The following is a 24,465-nucleotide window of genomic DNA, read 5'->3' as shown; positions in this document are numbered from 1 at the left end:
TAAAAATTGATGGCCAGCTGTCCTCTTGGTATTTAAAGGCATGCTGCAAGTTTTGTACAGGTTGCAAAGGAGAACAGCAGGGCTGTGTAAGTACCAATCATGATATCATTACAGAAAAACCTAGAGGGAAATCTGTATAGAGCTGCACCACAGGGGCTGTGCAATGTTCAGCAGGTCAGGCACACAGGAAGGGAGGGGGAGCCAAACAGTGCAGGCAGTGGGAGCTATCAGGGCTCATTACAGAGACTGTGCAGCATGCATGAGGTACCCTGCACTGTGCAGGCATGTTGGAACACCTTAGAGCATGTACACAAGCAAGTCATGATGATAAGAAACCACTCTTGTTGGGACAGCAGGAGCAGAAGCAGCAAGGTCGTGAAGTGCTGCTGTAGCACTGGAAGTTGATGCTCCTGCACAAAGCCCCTCTAGCAGGCTCTGCAGGAAGTGAGAGTTGTGGCACTTATTACAGAGCTTAGCATGCATGGTTTAAGTGTCTTTTTAGACCACAGAGAAAAAAGCTTGGAAGGAAGAACAAGACAGAACGTGGATTGCTACTTATGAGCATGTCTACTTCTCTGACATCTCCAATCACAGAAGGGCAACACCCTTCCCCCTTGCCCTATCTGCTCTTGCAGGTGCTACCTGTGGAAGATGTACTGAGCAAGGCTGGAGGACTCATTCACTACCTCCTGAGCTGGATAAAATATTTTTATCTACAGTGTTGCACAACAGGAACTGAAATAAGCAGTTTAAGCTATGCAACAGTTATACTGAAGATAGGACTGCAGTACATTACAACCAGGTGCATCTGCTATAATATTCCTTAAACCTTAGGTATGCGCTCTTAAAAAGCTCTTTGAATCTGAACGGAAAGCACATTCAGAATCAAAATGCTTTACTGGTTAGCAATCTTTTATTTACAGCATCAATTTATTCACAGCCAATGTGAAACTGTTTGTTCTGCAAGTATCTCTTCTCTGCTTTTTTATTTCCCCTGCATTTTTTTTCAACTTAGACACAGTAACTGAAAAGTATTACATCTTCTTCCAGGCTTTACTTTGGTGAGACCTGTTGTAATTTGAATGATTTTTGTTTTCTGCTTGAAAACTGCATTTAGCACTCTATGCTCAATTGTGCCACTGTACTTTTCTCTGCCTGCTGAAAGTTCTTACGCCTTTTAGGAGCACATTTGCCTTTTCCACATCTGCTGCACATTTTTAAGATCCAGCCTTTCCCCAGTAATGATGTAGATGATAGTTTTCTTGAGCTTACAAATAGAAATCTTGATTGTACATCACTAAAGGTGTGAATTTGAACTTTCTATTAATTCATGCCTTTTCCATCTAATATCTCCTAATTATCTTCACACGATCGTCTGCTTCTCCTCAGACACAAATTAAAAGGAAAAGATCATCAGTACAACAGCATTAATTCAACAGCACACTTCCAGTTTTTATTTTTTATCTTTGCAATTTTATCAGGTAAAGATCTAAAATGAACCATCTCAAAGCCAGTTTACAATAATTTCTAGTTGGAAGGAAGCTATTTTGTCATGCAGTCTTTCCATGTCCAATTCTTTTATTATTCACCAGATTCCTGATTCAACTACCAACTCCTATGAGATACCGTATCAAATCTCTGTATACAGATGTAGAAGAAGGCCCACAACAGATTTTTTTCCTAAAAAGGGAAATAATAATATATTATTTCTCATAAATGCCTCCTAATTAGCCAGGTAAACCTAACTGTGGCAAATTCTGGTTATTTTCTCTAGCATTTCACCTTAAATACTAAAAATCAAAGGTAAATAAATCAATATTTTTTCTCATTCTGGGACACAAGAACAGTATTTGCTATTCTCCAAACCCACCAAGACCTCAGAGTTTGGCAGACTAGTTTAGTGTGTGCTGTGGAAATGGGTGCATTCACTTTGTACATTTTGTTTCCCCTTGGTAGTGAATTTGCCTTTTTCCCATTCTCATTTGCAGTTTCATCCTGTGTGCATTCCCATGGTCAGTACGAAAAGCAGGGACTTCATTTGTTTTGGTGATTACAATAAATGATAAACCTCAGTGCCATCTCACATATCCTTCTGTGTTCTCTTTTTAATTAAATTAGTTATAAGAGTTGCTGGCCATTGTATTCTTAATTATTTAAAAGATCTTACTTAGGTGTTGTTTAGAAAATCTCGCTATTCCTCTCATTGTGAATCTCCGTGGCACCAATATTTTTTGCTAATCTATCCTTTTTTGTGCATGCCTTCTAGGATCTTTGGCTATCCAAAATTTTTTTCTTATTGGGCTTTCTAGACAGTTAAATGGAGTCAGCAAAGTGTATTACAGTGAAAGCTTTTTGTTTCCCCAGTAACCACAACTTCCTAATTTAACGAAGGCTTAGGGGAAATAAATAAATAAATAAATAAATGGAGAATTCATTTTTCTTTGTTTACAAAACTCTCTGTGAAACAAACAGAAAAGCTCAGTAGCATACAGATTGAACCTGGACCGATATTCAGTTGAGAATGTTTTTAAATGAACTGTTACTATGGGAGAAGAAGGATAAGAGTTTCTTTGCAAAAAATATTTGGATAAACTCATGAAACATCTTTTTGAGTGTTAAAATCCAGAAAGGCTCTTCAAACAAAGCCACTTCTTTAACTCCTGTGGGCCCACTATGTTTATTCATGCTTTCCTAGGTCTATGATTAGACCTCTCTTCCAAAATGCATCACTTTGGGTGTCCTAATGAGGATTGTTGTTGAAGCTGGTAATAGTTTGCTGAGGTAAAAAAGCTGTTCTGCTGCTCAAAACTGTTCATCTTAAGATTCATTCGCATCAGCAGATGGAGGACTACAGTAAAAGACAGACAGTCAAGGCTGAAGAGGTCATAAAGCTCTCAAGAGCAGGAAATTACATAGGCATATCTGCCAGCGCAGTCTATTTATGAAGTCATTAGGCGTTCCCAGTGTCTTCAGTTCCTGCTTCCCCAAATCAGAGAAGAGTATTTTAAGAGCAGTAAACTCAAATCATCTTGTTTTAATTCAAGCTTATTTTTGCTATTTGCTTTTGTATGCTGAGTATATAACTTATGCCAAGTACATATAGTATCCAGCTGCTACAGAGAAACCAATCATCAGATGTATGAATAAATAGGGGATTTTCTTCCTCAAAACTTGATCCTGAAGCTTATGTACAGTTTTGAAGCAGTAAATAGCTGCTACAGGATTGATATCACATGATTCAGCTTTTGTTTCAACTCGTTTTAGCTCTTAAACCTAAAAACCTTGAAGGCCCAATTTTATCATGCCAGAACCTCAAGATTTACCACCCTTACAAGAACTGTATCAGACACTGGTAGACCAGATTGTACTGTACTGCACTTCCATGCTGTTATTGCATGGCTCCCCCTCTACCTTGAAGAGCTTTTGTAAGCCTCATGCACCTTCCTCCTTCTGGGCTGCAGTCAGTGACTGTGAGCAGCCGGACCCTGCCTGTTCTGTCAGGGTCTGCTACAAACCTGAATAGGCAAACTGTTACTGAACCACTGGGATTTTCACCAGAGAAAGAAAAGAAAATGTAGTGTACATCTGTAAGTACAGCAGTACACAATGATCATCAGCTTAGAAAGTTGCCTGTGTAAGGCCTGAAAAAAAGTGAGAAGAACTTTGATATCCCTAATAGTAATTTTATTTAATGCACTATGAGCTACTACCAGGAAAAACAGAAATTAAAAGTAAACCTAAAAATATAAAAAGATAATTGCTTGAAACTTGCAGTCTTCTGTAACTTCAATTTTTAGTGAGTAAAAAAAAGAAGATAAAGTACTGACAATAATAATTAAGCTAGGATAAACTGCACTGCACTCTCCTCAATACACTGTTGTACCAATAAACCAAAGTAACACTTCAATAAATGGAAAGTGGTCTTAGAATGGTAAAAGGAATTCTACCTCTGGGAAATAAATACACAGTTTTAAAAACAACATCCTTCCTATAAAGACTATGGAAACTGTTGCATAAACAGGGAAATGAAGAATGAAGGCAAAGAAAAAGCATTGTGTGATGAATTTGGAACTTTAAATAGGTATACAGATACGTATATACATATACACATGCATATCTCTCACCTATACATTATGCAAAACAGGATAGATACTCATCACAGGAGACCTCCATTTCCACAACTCTAACACTAAATATATCCAATTCATTCTGCATCCTTTCAGTTTTGACATTTTATATTTTCTTAAATAATATTTAGTCTCAAGAAGCAAAGAAAGCCAGGATCACAGGACTGTGCACTCTGCCTAGTGCTTCCCAGAGCAGCAGTTTGCCCCAGGCTGGTTGCAGTCACAGAGATGAACTCTTCAGGAATCAATGGAAAATGTTCTTCAAGAAAGATATACTCAAATACACTATGTGGGGCTAGAAATAATAAAAACCTCCATCATGTTCCAAGACTGACTATCATCTTTGCCATTGTGATTTCTAACACTAAATGACTGGTATCCAATATGCACACAATTGAAATTCTTACTAAGGTCACTGTACAACCTTCACATTGTCAGGTATTATTGTAGGTGAATAAACTTGCCCAAACTACATGCAAAATACAACCATTTAAACTGACAAACAGAAGTGCTTAAGGAGATTTTGAGCATTTAGTCTTGCTGACTTCAGTGCTAAATGGCAAAGATAAAATACTCAGAAAACTCTGCAGTAACAGACAGAATGGAGAGATCTAACTAAGTTATTTCATCTTATGGCTAAATTCTCATATTTTCAATTCTGCTGAGAGCATGATCACTGAAAAGCCAGACATTCTTAGATAAATGAATAACATGCTTCATGGATATTATTAAAGAAATGACCAAAAAAAAAAAAAATAACATATTTTTTCCTATATATATACTCTAAATATTCATTGAATTGTATATCTTTCAGAACTCAGATAATTTGTTTGATGACTTGATTAAATTTCCAAATCAGATAACTGTTCTTTAGAGAAAAGAAAAACATCCAGCTGATGCATTTAATTTATATAAGACCCTAAAATAAATTGTACAGGTCATTAATTTTACATTGCAAGAGGCCTATAAATTATATGGAATGTTCAGTTGCATATATTGCACAAGAAAATTAACAGTTCACATTTGGCTGTGGTTTCATGGTCATCATTTCTTTGATAATAACTGTTCAGTAACTTGGCTTATCTCTGTCAGGTAAACTAGGCTGATGAAAGGCATACTGGTTTCCAGCCTACCACTAGCCTCCTGTATAACAGGGGTCCTTCAGCCTACAACTAGCCTCCTGTATAACAGGGGTCCTTCAGCAGAGCTTAATCTTTAGAATGCGTCTAAATGCTGGTAGGCCTCAAAGCCATGCTCAGTTATGACATTTAGTAAGTATTTTTTGTACCTGTGAATTTGCAATACACTTAAGAGGAAGACCAGCTACACTTTATGTAAGACAAGAAAGCAGTGTTAGAGTTGTACACCTTTGCTGCTGTATTTTCACATTAAGGCAGAGAAACTCATGTTGTTAGTAAAATGCATTTAGAAATAAAGTCTCAGTCATGTTACTATCCTTGGGCTATGGCATTTCTCCAGATTTGTCTTCTTCTAAGGAGATCTCTAGGGCTTTCATTATCTGCTTCACAAGGACATAAGAGATGCAGAAAGTAATCCCAGACCCTTCTAAGTCTCCAGTTCTCTAATAAGTCTTTTCCCCAGGACAGTACAGATTTCTGACTGCTCCTTTACCTTTACCTGAATTGCACTTCTGCCTGCTCACAGCACTGAAGGAAAATATTGAAAAGAAAGTTGAGAAGAAATTTGTTAACTGTACAACTATACAAAACAAATTCCCTAATTATTCCAAGAGGTTGCAGCTCTACTTAGCAGTAAGCATGAATGGCAACTTTGAGTAGCAAAGAGGGAAAAAAACAGTCTTGGGTTGCCAACTATTTAAATAAAAGTTAAAAAGCTGCTGGCAGGATGGTGGAGTTCTGACAGAAACTGTAAAGAGGCTGTCGACTTGTGTCTCAGTAAGTTGCTCTTCTAAATTCAATTTTAAGTCTCCACCTTCATCCCTGTGAAATATCACAATGGTTATTCTGAAGGTTAAATGTGAAAATACAAATTAGGATGCTGGGATTTTTTTCTGGTCCATATACTAAATCTCCAGTGTGTGATCTTGGCAAGTCACTCAATACTCTAGTTCTCCACTGGTGAAATGAAAATAAATAATATCCATTATCAGACATGGTAGTTTTGTGGCTAAATCCATCAGTCTTAACAAAGCACTTTAAAGTATGATGATGATGAAACCTGTACAGAAGCTTACAAATAGTTGTTTCAGAATTCAAAGCCATCCATTCTAAATTCGTAAATGATAAGTAAAATATATAACAGCATAAACATCGAAAGTGATGGGAAGCAGAAAAAACATGACATGATCTTAAATCATGAAATATCCATGGGATATCTCAGGATGTTTGTAGAGTGATGGCTATTATTCTTCAAATGCCCTTTGGCCGGATAAGTATGAACAGCATGAATAGCTATAGTTCAATGACTTTTGTACCAGTACATCAGCAGTTGGGTATTGCAATACCTAAGTAAGAGCATAAGTGCCTCCTGTGAAGGAAAGAGTAAGTTGTGGGGGATGGGCACCTCTGAACCACAAACATGCTTACGATTCCTGGGTAAGATGAAGACTGGAGCAATTTACCTTGGCAAACGAAGATAAATGATCTACCACATGAGACAACAAGTTAAGGAAATATAGCCCGTAACTGCAGACGAATGCACAACGAGAGCAGAACACATGTACATTCAGCATCCCATTTATAATGAAGTCATTATTTTGGGCTACGTTCTTAGTGCTTTCTAACAGTGATTTACAGTGATAGGCAGAGGATATTCTGTCAAGCTCCAAGTTAAACCAATATTGCCACAGTACAGCTGTAAATATAGATAATTACCATAGAGCCAAAGAAATTCAGCTTATATTTATCATTATCATTATTTTTATTTTTTACTCTGTCTCCTTCCTTCAGAAAAGCATTTTTATAGGAGCGTATAAACAAATGGATCTTAAAAGTGTCACAGACCAGAAGGTTCCCACTCAACCTTTTCCCAAACCAATCCTGTGGTATCTTGCTAAAAAAGGTGTTTAGGAACTGAAAAGAAAAAAGCCTTGCTCCTGAATGCCTAGAAGCATATCCTAATACAGACATAGGAAAAAAAAAAAGGGTGGTTTTTCTGTTTGTTTGTTTTTTTTTGTTTGTTTGTAATTTTTCCTGTGTTCATTTTCTGTCTCCCTACAGATTTAAATTAAAAGAGTAGAATACTTGTACTCAAAGTAACATACATATTTTTTAAATCTATGTGAATGTTTTGATCTCTTTGTTCTAGACTTTCAGGTTGAGTAGCCCAGTTGAATTAATATGACTGTTGAAACATAAAGTGAATTGAACCTGTCTATTGCTCCCACACAGCAAACGTGATCACTCCCATAATCAACATACTGACTCTGCTCTACTTGCTCTTCTTTTTTCTATTTCAAGAGCGTGAAGATCTCTGAAATCAGAACAGCTTAGGTTGGATGGGACTTTAAGGATCATCTAGTTCCAGACCCCCTGCCAAGGGCAGGGCTGCCAACCACCAGATCAGGCAGTCCAGTGCCCCATCCAACTTGGACTTGAACAGTTGACAGGGCATTCACAGCTCCTCTGGGCAGCTGTACCACTGCCTCACCTCCCCTCCTGCTTCTAAGCTTCCCTCAGTTACTGGAAGCACTCAATAAGGTCTCTCTGGAGCCTTCTCCAAGCTAAACAAGTCCAGTTTCCTCAACCTTTCTTCATAGGAGAGGTGCTTCAGCCCTCAGATCATCTTTGTGACCCTCCTCTGGACCACTCCAACATCTCTGCACCTTAATTGTGCTGGGGGCCGAGGATACAGTCAGCCTTCTGAGCTGCAAACACACACTGCTGGCTCACGTGCAGCTTTTTGTACACCAGGACATCCAAGTTTTCTCCACAGGCCTACATCTCAAGTAGCTCTGCTTCCAGTCTGTATGCATAACTGGGATTGCTCCAACCTATGTACAACACCCTGCATTTGGCTTTGTTGAACCTCACTAGGTTCACATGGGCCCATTTTTTTTAAGCCTGTCAAGTACCTCTGGATGTGTCAACAGCACCACTCAGCTTGGTGTCACAAGTAAATTTGCTGAGGTTACACTTGATCCCATAGTCTACATCAGTGATAAAGAGGTAGAAGAACACCAGTCCCAAGCTGGGAATACATTAAACAACTTTGAGAAATGCAGTACAATTCTGGCATCAAGGTAAAAATCACTGCCACTCATTCTCTTTGTAGGAGAATACAAGCCATGATTACTACCCATGGGAAAGTGGTATTTAGCTGCACTGTGACCAAAGATCTTACACTGCAATATTTCACATACATGAAGGGCTGTTAAGCACAGTACAGATTTAGAGGGAAAGCTCTGTAGGCTAAGGTCTCTTCTCAAATTGGCCCAAACTGTTGTCATAGGATTAAACTGTGTCTCTGCTGAACTCTGTGAGGACAGAGTTTTAATTTGTTTTTTTCTTAAATTAAATTCTGGATGTTAATGTTCCTATAAGTATTTCAGTAACACCTACCATACTTTTTTTTTTTTTTTTTTTCTTTCTAGAACAGCTTTGGCAAAGATCTTACACATGCACTTTCCTTCAAGCGCTTCAAGCGCATACTTCAATCACATTTTTAAGTGCTGTGCCAAATTGAGACTTGCAAGGGTAGCAACTATTGTTATTTTAATAGTAAATCAATGTATTTCCCTGCCATTCTTAATGAAAAAAAACTAAATAGATTTCAATTCTAGTTAAAAGTCTGAAAATCTTTCCCTAGATCTCCAAATAATAGATCCTTGAAAACAGAGAACCAACAAAACTGTACTAGTGTCAGTCTCAAAGACCAACTGGTAATTAGAGAGGTGAACTTAAAACTGCAGTGGATTTATGACAATCAATAACACTTGACTGTGTCATTGCAAGACATAAGCACTTGACAATCTCCCTGGCCCCAGAGTTGTTAAATTTCAGTAGGAATGCTTGTTTGGTATGCACCTCCACTAATCTGTGCCATAAAACAGCAGAACAGGGATAAAGTAATGAAATTCAAATACACACATTGAAGACTCATGGCTAAAATGAAAAGTACTGGTTTTATTATACAGTCCACAATAACTACAGCAAACTTGTGCAGATAAAGCTGAACACAGCTTCCTAACCTGAAGACCTCACTTTCAGATTATTATCTAAACTTGCCTGTGGAAAAAGAACATGATTTATTAACATATCTGGGTCATCTCTCAAAGTGAACATCAATTTTGTTTGTGTAAAGAGTGGAACAATAAATCATAAATTTGCATTTGAGCAGCTGCATGTGATAAGTGTTTGCACTTAACTTTGATATGAGCTGAACATTTCTTACTGCTTTTCAAGCTCAGGCCTCTTTTCAGCCCCATGCAGGCAGATCATAAATTCTAAGAGAATATTTACTTTGTGTATCTACTAAATGTGTATTGCATATAATAAATAAATATATAAATCACAGTGTCCAGCTCTTAGAGAAGAATGTAACATGTATTTTAGAGAACAGATTATTTTCTATAGTTTTCTACTCCTACCCACTACAGCAATATGGGGATGTTGCAGTTGATCTTTTCTGCCTGCTCAAAAGAACCTTCTCTCTAGAAACTTTTTTCAGGGTCTACAATGATGCTGCAAAACTTATTGCCACTGCTGTAAATGGGGTGGAACCCCCCCGGGCCAACTAAACCCCAAACTAATCTCCAACTATGTCCAAGATAAGAGAGAAATCAAACATCTACACCTTTTTCAGCCTTTCCATCTTCAGTGTAACACTGGCATATGTTGCTACTGGGAAGCAAATCTTTGGGTGGGAAGCTTTACAGAACTGGAGTCTAGGGAAGGTAGGACCATATATTCCAGAGCATAAAGTCTTCTGGTTTTATTTTTGATGTTTTGTTTGTATGTTTGTTTTGTTTTTGCTTTCCATTGGTGGCTCTACTGATCTTGAATAAGAAGTCTCAATCCCTTTCCAAATTAAAGGAGGGAGGGGGGAAATTAATTTTAAAATCAGTGTATTTATTTTAAAAGCCAAGCATCATTTCTGCAGAACACACAAAACCCACTACTGGTGATAAAACCTCAGACACCAGAGAGCACTGACTGTACCTAGAATATCCATCAGTCCTGGATTATATTATTATTAGGATATAAAACATTGCAGCTTGGGATCTGATTTATAAATGACCGAGAGATATATCCATCCCTCTCTTTCTGAAAGACTCTTTGAGGAGAGGGACATCCTAAATGGCAAGAACTACAGCAGTCCCAAAGTCAGTCTTGTTGTCTGTGCACTAATCACTAATTTTTTCCCATATAGCCTTAGGTCCTTTGAAAAAAAGATCTGATCGGGGCTTAAAATCGTATCTTGGGGAATTCAAGGATGAGAAATTACAGCTTTGAATTAGATGCAGCAAGGGGAAACTGGAAAAATAAGCATGTTATTGCAGAAGCAAGTAACTCATACACTCTGAGACAGGATTTGCACGCTTTTTACTTTGGCAAGCTTGTCACTTTTCAAAACCACTTTCCTATTTATAAAATAAGGCTTTTTCCTTACCTCTTCCAAGAATAAGGATGCTAATGGATAATGATAATTGTGAGAATAATTAAGGAAACTGAAACACACATGTGGCCAGCAACACAGCAGTGGAGAAGCAGAGCTCACGAAGAACATGCTGGCAAATTATGGGAACCAAGTCTGGGGCCTAGCACTAGAGAGTACCTAAGCAAAGTCAGGAACACAAGTTGAATTCAAGCCTGTAGTAAGGCATAATATTAGAGAATTAAAATTACTCTAATCAGCTGAAAAAAACACAAACTCATATCCAGAAAAATATTAAAAGAAAGTAAGTATGAAGCTTGTCCCTAGTATAGCAGAACTCAATAATCCCAGTTGAGGACGTATGGAAACCTCCTCATTTTAAGTGCTAAACTACTTTTTAGGATACATGGCTAGCTAAAGAGGCTGACAAAAGATAATAGTAGTTACTTTCCCATTCAAACTGACAAGTGTACTAAAGACAGAGCAGTTTTATGTCATGTATGCTGTTCCTGAAAATGACGCTGAACTGAAACAAAATCAATATTATTATCTTTGCAGTAAATGTCCAAATGATCGTGCAAGAGAGAAAATGAGCTAAAAAAGCTAAATCATAGAATTGCTTGAGCTGGAAGGGACCTCTAAAGATCACCTAGTCCAACCCCTCTGCAGTGAAAAAGGACACCTACAGCTAGATCAGGTGGTCAGAGCCCCATTCAGCCTGACCTGGAATTTCTCTAGGGATGGGGCATCCACCACCTCTCTGGGCAACTTGTGCCAGTGCCACACCACTCTAATCATAAGAAACTTCTTCCTTATACCCAATCTAAATTTCCCCTCTTTTAGTTTGAAACCATTTCCCCTTGTCTTATCACAGCAGACCATGCTAAAGAGTCTGTCCCTTTCTTTCTTACAGCCCCTTGTAGACACTGAAAAGCCGCACTCAGGTCTCCCCAGAGCCTTCTCATCTCCACACTGAACAGCCCCAGCTGTCTCAGCCTGTCCTCATAGACAAAATGTATATGTTAATGTCAAAAAAGAAAAAAAATTAAAACAAAAAACAACAAAACAAACCAAACAAACAAACAAAAAAAACCCAACAAAACACAACAACAAACCAACAACCAACCCCACACCCAAAAAACCGGGGTCCTAAGCAAGAAATTTCAAGGACAAATTACTATTGCTATTATTTTACGTGCTCATTGGAAAGATGTAAATGTCTCCAACAGATTGCAGTACTGCCAATGAAATGGAGTTTTAGGAAGGCTCGATACATGAATGCAATCAAAACTGAAAGCTGTCATATTTTAGCTTAGCTCGATGCTTAATTGGAGAAAGATCCCTTCTGCTTTCCTTCATTTAATGCAAACACAAGAAGCACTGTACTTCCAATTATACATGGAAATTATTTACTATGCAAATTAAGCAAGATTTAACTAAGAAGTATTGAATCATGCATACTTTCTCCATGAAAATATTTTTAAAGCAAATGGATAACAGATTCAATAAAGTCAATGGGAACCAGAACTGATGTTAATCTATAATAGTTACTCACCCCATCCATTTTCTTTGTTTTCAGACTACAGCCTAGATCAGTAGATATATGTTTAAATAGGAACCATTCTGTGTTGATATTGAGGTCAGGTTTCTGCAATACACCAAATGCTAAGCTTCTAGTCCATAAATGCTTTCACTGCAAATAAACCATAAATCTATTATCTTTACAGCAGCCGCAATCTGGAAAATGTGCTCTCCTTTAATTTAGTTGCTTCATGAATATCATATTAACAAGAAGCAACCGGAATGAGAAATATGTTATCAAGTGAAAAGCCCACTAACTGCATGATCAAGACAAGATCTTTTGGTCATTTTCTCCTTTTCTGTTATCAAATAATAGTAAGAATCCTCCAAGATTAGATGGACTGTTTTTAAAGCACCTACTTGGCCAAATTCTCAAGGGTCAGAAATCTCCCTTAAATTTGACTAGAAAATTAGTTTTCCACTTTAAGTTGAAATTCTGATCTTGTTCTGATTACAAATAAAGATCAATGTTTACTATAGGATATGAATGAGTATGTATATATGCACAAACTCCAAGCAAAAGTGCTTTTCAACTAGATTATATTAAGATGTATCAGCATTTTTCATCTAAAAGTCAAAATGCAAATTTTAAGTGAAGCGTTTTGTCACCATTAAAACATGAAATTTAAAATTAGTTTTTTTGACACTTCCCACTTGAAGTAATTGGCAAGAGCATGTCAGATCTGACATAATTGTCTAAATTCAACCTGCTTCATTGACTTTTTTTACTTAATTTATATAATAATTGATAATATTAAAAAGAAGTCACATATTTTACTTTTCTAGATTTTTCTACTCTTCTAAGAGGATTTACAATATTAAGAGGTTTAAAAATATTGCATGCATTCTCCTCATCGTTTTATCCTCATCTTTGATGACACTGTGATCTTTTCAATCTGTTCCCTATGAAGTTGTGCTAAATAAGGCATTGTGTTTGTGCCTGCTTGTTCTTTACTTAACACATTATGTTATGTATTGAGGTAGAAACAGGGAAGTGAATAAAAATACTCAGGGAATCTGTGTTGTGTACAATGAATGAACAGGAAACTTGACAGTAGCAGTACCTTCCGTGCTATAGGATACTGAGATTAAGGTCCTGGTGTAGTGCTCAAGGTGAACTGGACTTCATGCTTTGCAATAAAGTGGTCCCTACAAAGAGCTTTCAAGAGACCTAATTTTGGCCTCTTGCTGTTCATAGAGCCAGGCTTAGCGTAGTTGAACCTGTTTCAAAATCCTTCCACAACTGAAAGTGAAGGATGCCTCCCCTACCTTCCAGAATCTATCCTAATGAGAAAATCTGACCTACTGTACAGCCATGTGAACTACTGAACCACTGCAGGTGATAAGGAAGCAATTCCTGAAGAGGGCAAGAAGGGCAATGGGAGGATAAACCAGGGAGAGAAGAGCCTACTCTGAAAACAGTTAAGCAACAAAAGGATTGCTAACAGAGGGCCCTGGATTTATATCTCAGGGTTACTGAAGCTACAGTGCAAAATACATATCAGCAGGCTTCAAAAGGAGAATCACATATATCCACAATGTGAAAGCAGAAACATGCAGCTGGGGAACATCATAGAGCAACTGTACTAGTAAAGAGTCCTGCCAACATCCAAATCAACTTGTGTCCCTGCTCTCAGTTTTCTACGGATGCCAAAATAACATTTTCCAATGAATTTCTGGTTAAATCGCTGACTCATTGAAACAAAAGCCAGCATAGTAATGAACTCCCCCTCTTAAACTCTTCACCTTTCAGAAGAGACAGAATTTATGATAGATGATACTTGACTTTTACGATCAGCCTAGTAGCAACTCTTGTGAAGAGGAAAGTTGTAATAATTCAGCCCAGATGCACTGTTGCTCATTCAATGCTTTCAGAATTCATATTACAGTTGGGGGGGGGGGGGGGGGGGTGGATAAAAAAAAAGTTACAAAGGTAATTCTTGAATACAAGAACAAACTACAGTTCTATGTGTGTGCTCATTACTGGATAACTGCATCCTATTCTACTTCTAGAGTATGCATGCTGAGCTGAAACCTCCAAAAGAATCTGCCATAGTAACTACAGCTGTTAAGGAAAGCTGCTTAATGCATGGTGTTCCATTACTGTAATATAAGCAAACCTTTCAAATGGTTTAGTTATATCTATAAAGAAATGGACCATAGCTCCTAGAATTCACCATGAAACATACATTTGAAATACTTCAAAACAAAACCAAAACTGTTTTAATTTAAAGGTTTATGTATACAATTTGTAGAACACTTCCTATCCAAGTCAAGAATTTCTTACTAAATAAGGATACATTGAAGAAGTAACGTATGCTTAACGTCCCAAAGCGTCTCTATGAGAACACTATTTATATATATATATCTACTTATAATGCAACCTAGGTAGTGTTAGCACTAAAAGATAAGTGTTAAAACAGGTTAGAATAAGACCTCATTTTAAAAGCCTTATTTCACAGCAGGAAAACTCTACCAAGCAGCATTTTAAATGTCTTCCCTTGTCAGTAGATACAGAAAGTGCAAGTTAAAATCACATTACAGCCATGCATATCATTGACAAATGAGGAATAGAGGCCTCAAGCTAAGAGAGCGCTTGAATTCATGCTTAAATTTTATCTAGCTGCTGAGTTCAAGGTGAACTCTTATAAACTTAAAACTACTCATACAGAATGATTCAAGTTATCTAGGAGAGACCTTGAAGGGTCAAAGAATCCAGCCATTTGCTCCAAGGCAGTAACAGCTGCATTTCAGGACAGAATGACATTTCAAACATATGTTTATCTAACCTGTTTCAGTGATTAAGACTACTCAGAGATAATCTACTTCCATAGCCATATCATTCAGAACTCCCCGTTGTAATTTAAGTCATTATTTCTTGTTAAGGACAAGTTATTCCTGTGGCTGCAGATGTACTTATGTACTCGAAGGTTATTACCATGTCACCTCTTAGTTTCATTCTCTCTAACATTTCTTTCAGTTTTTCTTCATATGACATTTTCCAACTGGTCTACATATTTCTTGAAACACAGGGCTTGGAAATGAGGATTATAAGATCCTGTTGGGATCTTATAACTGCAGAGCGGAAAAGATGGCATCACTGTATGTCTTGTATTCCTATATTTATCCCTACATTTCTCCTGATGAATCCAACCATAATGTTTGCTGCTTCTAAAACTGAGTGTTTGAGTCAAGTGCTAAGCCTGACCCTGAATCTGGTCTAAGAACCTGCTGCGCATGCTTGTTTTAGAAGAGAAAAACATTGGGCCGAATCCAGCTAGAAAGAACACGCCTACGCACTGATGTTTGGTGAAGGGAGACTAATATGTTACACAAGCTTTTTCAAATCCAGAGTTTATGAGGACAATTAGCACAAATGATTGACCAATGCTGACAGCAAGGAAAGCTAACTGAGGCTCTGTTTATTTGTTGGATGAGGAAGAGAAGAGTGAGGAAGTGGAAGCATTCCATGATGACATACAGCATCCAGCACTCCCAAACATTACCTCACAGCAATGCTTTAAGCTCATTTTTCAGAAGCCACAAATGAAAACAAAACCCACGTGCACTTAGCATGGCTTGTCTGCATACTTTTCCATGGAAAGTAATCTCCTGGGCTATTCAAGTTCCTGCTGTGATTACGCAATTCTCTGGTTTAGTAAATACAACATCTGCCAATTGCACCACATTAACACTCCCAGCTCAGCCCTCATCAAACCAAATAGTTGGATATAATTTCACACTGCTGGCAAGCATACAACATTTCCTCGTACTAGATGAGAAATGCTCCTGTCAAATGACCTTTTGTTCACTTCCCTGCACACAGGGCCCCAGCACACGCTTACCTTAACTACTGCCTTCTCAAATTGCATTGGTACTCATTTTCCTTAGGAAGCATGAACCACACTGGGAACTTGTACTCATAGAAGTTACACCAATACACAGAATGTGGCCTCAATTGGTTTTGAAACTGAGGCAACTATAGAGTTTTCTTGTTGCCAGTGCCTTCAGAGTTACAAACAGCACCACTGCTCAGTACTCCAGGGATCCCAATAAAACCACAGTGACTTTTGCAAAAAACAGAGTCAAATGATGAAGCTTCCTTTAAAAAGAAAGAAAATCAAAACAAAAAAATCAGTTCCTTAAAGGAAAAAAAAAACAAACAAACAAACAAAAAAAAACCATAGTAGGATTCAGACAGAGTGGTTTTGGTATGACATCCATCACTAACTTAATTCAAAGCAAAGCAGCAAAGCAAAGGGGCATCGCTGAGCAGTATCCCATAGTCCTGCATGAAACACAGCTCCATGTCCAAACCTCCATCTTCTGAAGTCAGTGCAGGTGCAGAGAACAGCAGCCCTGCTCCACTGGGCCAAAACACTTTAATGAATGTGCTAACTCACACATCATGAATAACTAACACTAAAAATAGCCTGCAACTATTTTTCTCAGTGGGTCTCTCTTATTACCTGACATTATGAATTCCCTCACCTGATCCTTTCATGGCCTCAGGAGTCTCTTGTCCTACAGGAAACTGCTTTAGTGAACTGCAAAGGTTTTCAGAGGAATGTGGTATTCAGCACAGCAGATGTTGCTTCAGCATTTTGCTTTAAACAGCCTTTATGTGTCGCTAATAAATTGCTGCCCACAGTGAAAGGACTTTTCAAATATAAAGATCATTTTTGTCATTTCCTACACATCTACAGCATAGGAAGGTGGTTTCCCTGTTATTTATAATCAACTCCTAGTTAAGGGCCAGAACAAGAATCAGATTCGGAGTCAAGTGTTTGCTGGGTATTTAAGTGCCTCTCTGAACATGAAAACTGCAAGGAGGAACATTTATAACCAAACAGAAACAGTTGTCCCCAGAGGATTTTCAAACCTTCAATGAACTGTGACTATTTTTCCTCACACTATAACCGTGGAAATGAATTTCTATGAGAGTGACTTTAATAACTAAGTCAATCTTATCATGGCCTTGATTTATCTGCCCCTTGTTATCAATACTTCAAACCACAATTCCAGCAGAAATGACAATTACAAAAAACTGAAATAAAATAAAAGGAAGAACCAGGTTGAAAGTTAAGAGATTACTTCTTCATAGAGAATTCTTGGTAGAATGCTTCAAATTTGCAAAAAGGACTGACTTGTAAATGTCACTGGGATACTTCAGTGATTGTTTCTATTTACAGATCGTGTATAGAAAAAAAGAAAGTAATTTTGAATGCAAAGAGAAAAAATTCTGGTACACGTGTTGTCTTAAGTCATAACTGGCTTGATACTTGTAAGATAAAAGCAGCAGGTGCACACCTGTGACAGCAATATTCTAAACAGAGTAAACTCAAGCTGTACAAACCTGTGACTATTTCAGTAGATAAATACTAAATAAGCACTAACAGTAGTTTATCTCATGAAAGTAATTCTACCCTCTTTGAATGGCAATGCTTGAAGACAGCAGCAGTCCAGTGAGTATAAATTATACCTAGAATATGCTTTGCCAGAAGAGAAATTGCAATCGCAGCCTCCTGATTCTGACTGTGTTAGCTAAAGAACACAACACGTTCACAGCTTCCCATTGCAACGTTTCAGCGAGCAGCCAGCCCTCAAACACTCCTCATTGTTGGGCGAGCTTTCAAAGGAGCACTTTGCTTAAGCTCACTGAATTCATGTCACACGCAGTTCGGTTACTATCAAACACGCGCTGAACACAAACCTTACGTTTAAGAACTTTCATTCTTGATGGGGAGCGTTTTCCCCAAGGCAGAGGAAGCCGTGCCCACGCTCCGGGAGCTGCAGCGGCCGCGGTGCCCTCTGGCGGGGACAACCCCGCTCCTCGCAGCCCCAGCTCGAACACATCACCCAGGGCAGCAGGCGGGTGCCGGCGTGCCTGGGAAGCGGCTTCGCTTCAATGGATCCCACTTGATTGTACCCAGGGAGGTAATTCTAGGAACTTGTTGGGGGACGGGGGCGACAGTATTTATGTATTTATTGGTGGTTGTTTTATTTTCTTTCCCCCCTAGTTTATATTGAAATCATGTCACAGCCCTTTGGTGCCATCCTCAGAAACCCTCTCCTGGTTCTAGCTCTTAAGGGCATACTTAACAAATTTCTGCTGCTTAAATGAGACTGTTAATCTCATTCACTTTCACGATGGTGTTCTGCCACTGAACATATCAGAACCGGCTTCCCCTTAAGTATCCGCAGCTACTTCAAAGATCTGGTTTCTACTTTAATTCTTCAAAGGTCTCATCTGAGCTACTCCAAAAGGATACACTGGATGCTAAATAGAGTGAAACTTTGAAACAACTCTTTATTCTGGCTCACAGAACCTGAAGTTGAGTCCCTCCAGCTTTAAATTAATAGTTGTCTACTTACTGATTAGAAGCAGTCTATATACTGAGATACATACTGTAGAAAAGCAACAGTATTAAAACTTCTAAAAACTGTAATGATGAAAACGTGTTAAATGTGAATCTGATTACGTTAATGACACCTGAGTATTGCTGTCATAATGCAAACCTTTTATCCAAGGTGGAAAGGAAAAGACTTTATGGTTATAGACACTCATCTGTCAAAACTGGCATGAGATCATCCACTTCAGCAGCAGAAGGCAACAATCTCTTCATATATTTTCTTCAGAATGCATTACATGTCAAGGTAATGTTTATTTATTGTTAACTCCTTGCTACTTCCTGCTGTGCACAGTAACACACCAGGCACTAACCAGCATCTTAGGAATAAGCAAGCTGCTGGTGCAGCTTCTGCTGAGCACCTCCTAGCACAGACCTTGATGACTATTACAGCTCAAAAGCCTCACTGAGTAACAAGCAGCTATTCTTTGTCTACTGATAAATTGTTGCTGACTAAATGAAATACAACTCTTTATTTTAACGGTACAACGGCAATAGGTGAAAACAGTCCTCTGCCACGCAAAAGGATCATTTTCTTTCTGTAGTCTCACAGCCACGCTTCCTTTTCACACAATAACATTATCAAACTCCAACAACTGCTATCCAGAGCCTCAAGAGCAGCAACATACATCTTGCAACGCTACATGTACAGTCTCCTGCTTTTTCCCTTCAGCCCCACGCGCTGTATGAGCCCCAAGCAACCTGCTGAGCTACCTGGCCCTTTAGCCATTCCCAGCCTTTTCCTGTATGGGAAAAGTCCTCTCTGCCTGGCACATCTCAGTTAGCAATGCAGAGAGCTCCCACGGCTCTCCTGTTTGGGGCACTTACTCTGTGACCTCAGAACTCCACAGGTCTATACCAGACTTATAGAGAAAGGGGCAGCTCGGGTACACCACAGACATATTTCAGCTGATATAAAACTGACTGGTACTTCAACCACAAAAGCAGAGCTTTTACAAGTGCAGATACAAAGATACAAGATAGAAGGTGCCGCAGCAAGATCCCCCGGTGTGCAAAACGAAGCCTTTCCTCACTCACTATTCAAATAGCTATCTGCAGACGCACTGAGCTTCCCTCGGCAGCTCTCCCCTCCGCAGCACAGGAATGCGGGACGCAAAGGCTTTAGCGGTCAGAAGGGAGCCCCGTGCTGTGTGAAACACACCGCAGGTGCTGTGTGCCACGCACTAACAGGTGCCTCCGGGAGGACCCTGATACCACCACAACCAAACTTAGGCAGCAGGGCAAATCTCTCGTTCTGAACTAACAGCTCCCACAGCCCTCAGGGGATGCTCCAAGATCCCTCTCTCAGCTCCTGGTTTTCACGGAAAGCTTCAAACTACGGGGAAAGCAGAGTGCCCGCTAGCTCTCCCAGCGGGAGATAAGGGGAAACTTTGCTTCCCCTCCTACGCTGCTGGGGCTGCGGCGGGGCCCCGCAGCTATGGGAAGGGGGGGACAGGGCATCCTGCCCGCCTTCCCCGCTGCCTCGGTCTCCTCGGAGCCTCTCTCGATTCTCAATAGAACACTTCTCAGAACAGCCGCGAAAGGAACCTACAGAGATCCCGCGGAGAGACTGAGAAAAGCTCCCACTTATGGTGGAGGGAGGAAAGTCCCGAGTTCTCATTCAAATAAATAAATAAAGCGAGGAAGAGCTCTTCCTGGAGAAGCCGGCAAAGGAGGGGTGCAAACCCGGCGCCGCGGTCATCCCGGGGGGCAGAGGGAGCCGAAACCCAATCCGCACTCCCCCTCTCCGGCCTCAGGCCCCGCGGTGTTGCTGGGAGAGGTGGCACGGAACCCCCCCTCCCGGCCCGGGGTTCAGCCGTGTTGCCCCGCCCGGCAGGTACCGGCCTCACTTACCGCGGCTTTGACTCGCAGTCTCTCCGCCGACGAGCTGGCAGCGCTCGCTCAGGAACTGGAAAAGTAATAGAAATCCAGCGGCTAGTTTGCTTCTCCGCAGCCTCGCCATAGCACGGAGCTGCCGAGACAACTCTCCGGGGTGCGGGGTGCGCGCCGTTCCTCGTCGGAGGGTGGGGAAGTCGGCAGGCGGCGGGGAGCAGCCCTAGCAGGCGCCGAGTCGCCCTCCCCTCGCAGGAGCTCTCATGGAGGGGCGGCGGGGGCTGGAGCGGGGCTGGGGAGAGGTGGATGGGGAAGGCTCCGTCTCCCCAACTTGTGCGGCCGCGCCGCTCTCAGTCCAGCGGCATCACTGCTGGGGAAAACAAGCCCAGTCTCGCCTGCGAAGTGCCAAACTCTTCCTCCTTGCAGCCTGCTGATTGATTTTAGGAGAGCCGCGGAGATCCTCCCTTCCTGGCTTGCCCCCACCCAACTCCCTTCCCCCGCAGGGTGAGGCTTGGGTGCCTTGGGGACGGTGCCTCCCCTCGACACACCGCGAGCGAGGAAACCTTCCAGCTGGAGTCGGCGGGTCGGCCCCGAACCCCCGGGTGGGAGGGCAGCACCCAGAGGGCGGGCGGATGCTGGCGGATGCGCCGCGGGAGAGAATGCGGGCGGCGGGGCGGCAGACAAGTTCTCCTTTCGGGAGGTTTCCGCGGCTGTCAACTCGAGGCCGAGGGCAGCGGAGGGAGGCGGGCGGTTCCCCGGATCCCGGTGCAGCCCACTCTACCGCCTCCCGGAGCTCGGTGGGGCGCAAGCGCTTCGCTCGCTCCGCGGCTGCTGCTCGGCCCAGGAGGCGCCGTCCCGGAGCCGTGGGGGGAGGCCGGGAGCAGCACGCACAGCCCCACGGCCCGAACCTGCCGCTCTGCGGGACGAGGAGGTCCGGGCCCAGACTCGCCTGGAGATTCAGAAGTTGCTTTGTAAGGATGGGTCCATTCCGCGGAGCGTCAAACCTCCAAGACCCCTTTACCGCCTCCCCCTACTCCATATTTTTACTTGGCTTCCGGAGCAACCAGCTTCCTTTCACCCCCCAGCCCCCCTCCCGCAAAGCCCTCCTCTGTTTTTGTTCCTTTTCCCTCTGCAAGTGAGGCGGTTAGGTGCGCTCAGCGCTACGAAAGTACAAGGAGGTCCATCCTATCCGTCCTTCAACAATGGATCTACGCGCTTAATTTAACGCGCTGTGATTTATCCCATCCCCTGTGTTAATCTGCGAACAGCAGCACGGAGGCAGAAGCGAGCGGAGGGCACTACCGTCACTCAGACACAACCGAGCGAGAGGGGCAGCGGCTTTGTACCCGCTCGGAGTAATACAAGGCTGGGAATCAGCCGAGCTCTCTACGGAGCCGTGAATGCACCTCACAACCCTTGCTACGAAATAATTAAGTTAATTAGAGTGACAATTAAATTAATCAAATAAATAGGGCTACAGAATGTTTGACATTACAGATAACTAGTACTTAATCACGAAGGAACAACCAGCGACGAGATCGTGTTCCTCAATTTACCGCTGTTGGTGAGATTAAGAATTCATCAGCCCCACTGTAATTGCCTCGCTCTGTAATGTTTGATGCACTTATGTGTCCACAAAAGCAGAACACTTGTGGTTTTGAGAATTATATTTGAAGTATAAGCAGAAGTATCTGAAGTGTAATAAAAAATATTATAATTTACATGGGCTGCTCCAAAAGTAATGCTTCCTATTTTGTGATGTTGGCCCACAGTGTCAGAAGAGGAGGTTGGTGATATGGCAGTAGAGGCTGAACCTTCCCACCAATATTGTACTGCAGGCTGTTGCCATGTGACAGATGGCAGCAGAGGGGCAGTCTGACAGAATGGTGTTGTGTCAGAAGTGCGGATGAAGCAAAGGTGTGGAATTTAATTCCTCCACATGGAAAAAATGGCACCCACTGACATTCACTGACACTTGCTGAATGCTTCTGGAGATCAAACAGTGAATGTGAGAGCTGAGGTGGTGGGCGTTTCAGGAGTGGTGATGGCAACAGTGGGTCACCTCCACTGGTGCAGATTTTGACAAGTGCAGAATGCAAATTCTTGCTCGTGGCTGGTGAAAATGCATAGTTAATGGTGGTGACTATGTTGAAAAATAGTGCTTTATAGCTGAGAATGTGCTCTATCCAATAGTGCTATTGTTCTCTTTGTATCTGTCATAGTTTCCTTGGAAATAAATGTGAGACATCACTTTTGGAGCAACCTCTGTATATTGCTATATAGTATACGCAGCAACTGATTGTGTATCTGAAGGCTGATACCAGTAAAGTTTGTACTGCCAAAGTTCCCCCAAGTTTTACCAGAGCTGCTGAGCGTGTTATTGAGCTTTTGGCCCTTGCTGGAAGGAATGAGGAGTCGGTGCTAAGGAACAAATGCTTCTCAGCTGTTCGTCAGCATCATTGTTAGATGAGAATAGGAACAGTAAGAGCTGGAGAACATTCAAGGCCTGTTTTCATATGCTTTTGTTCTTTTGAAACGTAAATTAGCATATTACAATATTATAGTAAATGTTAAGAAAGGCTTGAACGACTTGAAGACAAAGTGCACATTTTGCTAAGCTATACAATAATAAATCCTTTAAGCCCTCTATATGTAGTTGAGAAAAGCCTAAATGAGGGCAAGTCAAATTTTCTTTCATTTTCAATCTGCTTCTCAGTCTTGCAGAGAAGATTTATAGTTTCAGATTTATATTCTTCATAGATGGATGACAAAAACTCTGTATGCTAACGATTAGCAATAGCCAACTGAAGTGTGCAGCTGCAGATAAAAGTGCCAGCAACATCTTGGTCCTGCAGCCCTAATTTGCAGTGCTCCATCTAGTTGTGCACCAGTTTAGCAGCATGCTCACCGAAAGGGTGGCACACAGACACTACATTCAGTGCTTCCTTGTGCTTCAGGGTGCTCTCCAATGAAGGCTGTATGCACCGTCTCTCTTGTATTCAAAAATATGATCAGCACATAGCTATATCTTGACATAATTGTGTGTAAAGCCATGAGTAAAAACACTGTATTGCACTGAAAATAAAGCTAACAAGGATATATGTATTAATGATTAATGACAGGATCTCACTGCTAGAGAGGCATTCTTCTCAGAGAAGCATGTTTGTTCACTGTTATTTATAATGCAGAAGTAAATTGGAAGGGAAAGTTTCTTGAAGGCTTCCAGAGCTGTACTCACTTGGGATGTGGTACCTGTGATCATTTTTCATTACTCTCATGTACTTCTGTCCTCCCACTCCCCTCACCTATCTTGGGTTGTATCTTGCAGTGGCACTGGTTCCACAGAAATCAACACAAATGCTTTCATTTTTGCCATATAATGATATGGCCTAATATTTTTCTCTTTGTGCATAGCACCAGCATCTCTGGTTATAACATCAGTCATTCAGAAAAGAAGGGAGGGAACATTCTCCCTGTTCATCGTACTCTATTATCATACTACTTTCAGGTGCTCATTCTCATTCACACATTCATTTAAGATATTTTTTTTCTTGTTAAATGAGCACAGTCTCTTCAACCTGTGTGCCTTCTGGTCTTGTTGTCTCTGATCACAGAAAGCAAAGTTTTCAGCATTTCTCATTTTAACACATGGTTATTTACTTAGCTGGAATGGGTGCACGTGGGGGCCCTATGTAGTGAGCACCAACCTAGAAAGTACCTGATTTTTAGTTTGAAGAGTCAGGGTAGGATTTCTGTTTTGTTTGGAGAAAGGAACTAACAGGTACCTGCAGCGTCTGGGTAAGCAGGGAGAATACCTCTGTATTCCCTTCCAGAACAAACGAAAGTGAGTTTTCCTGTTTAGTGAATTTGAATTTGCAATTGTGCTGCAGACAATCGTGCCTGTGTATAAGAAACAGACTTTAACCAGCACCATCTTC

General features: G+C 40.9%; 1 protein-coding gene across 3 annotated transcripts in view; it reads right to left on the bottom strand.

Moving 5' to 3' along the window:
* PLXDC2 (plexin domain containing 2) overlaps positions 1-21,585 on the bottom strand; it is a 225,650-nt gene extending 204,065 nt beyond the window's left edge. The window contains exon 1 of one of the 3 annotated variants that reach the window (XM_032443073.2): positions 20,549-21,585. In XM_032443073.2, coding sequence (XP_032298964.2) covers positions 20,549-20,657 — 109 coding nt within the window. In that variant the 5' untranslated portion in view covers positions 20,658-21,585. The remainder of the gene's footprint in view (positions 1-20,548) is intronic. The other 2 variants (XM_085538689.1, XM_085538690.1) reach the window with 2 other exon arrangements.
* Positions 21,586-24,465: the final 2,880 nt, after the last annotated feature.

The sequence above is a fragment of the Coturnix japonica genome, chromosome 2 (assembly GCF_054131305.1).
Source record: "Coturnix japonica strain WE chromosome 2, WE-NBRP24, whole genome shotgun sequence".
NCBI classification, from domain to species: Eukaryota; Metazoa; Chordata; class Aves; order Galliformes; family Phasianidae; genus Coturnix; species Coturnix japonica.
Note: the sequence above shows the minus strand (reverse complement) of the source record. Positions and strands in the feature narration are given on the sequence as shown.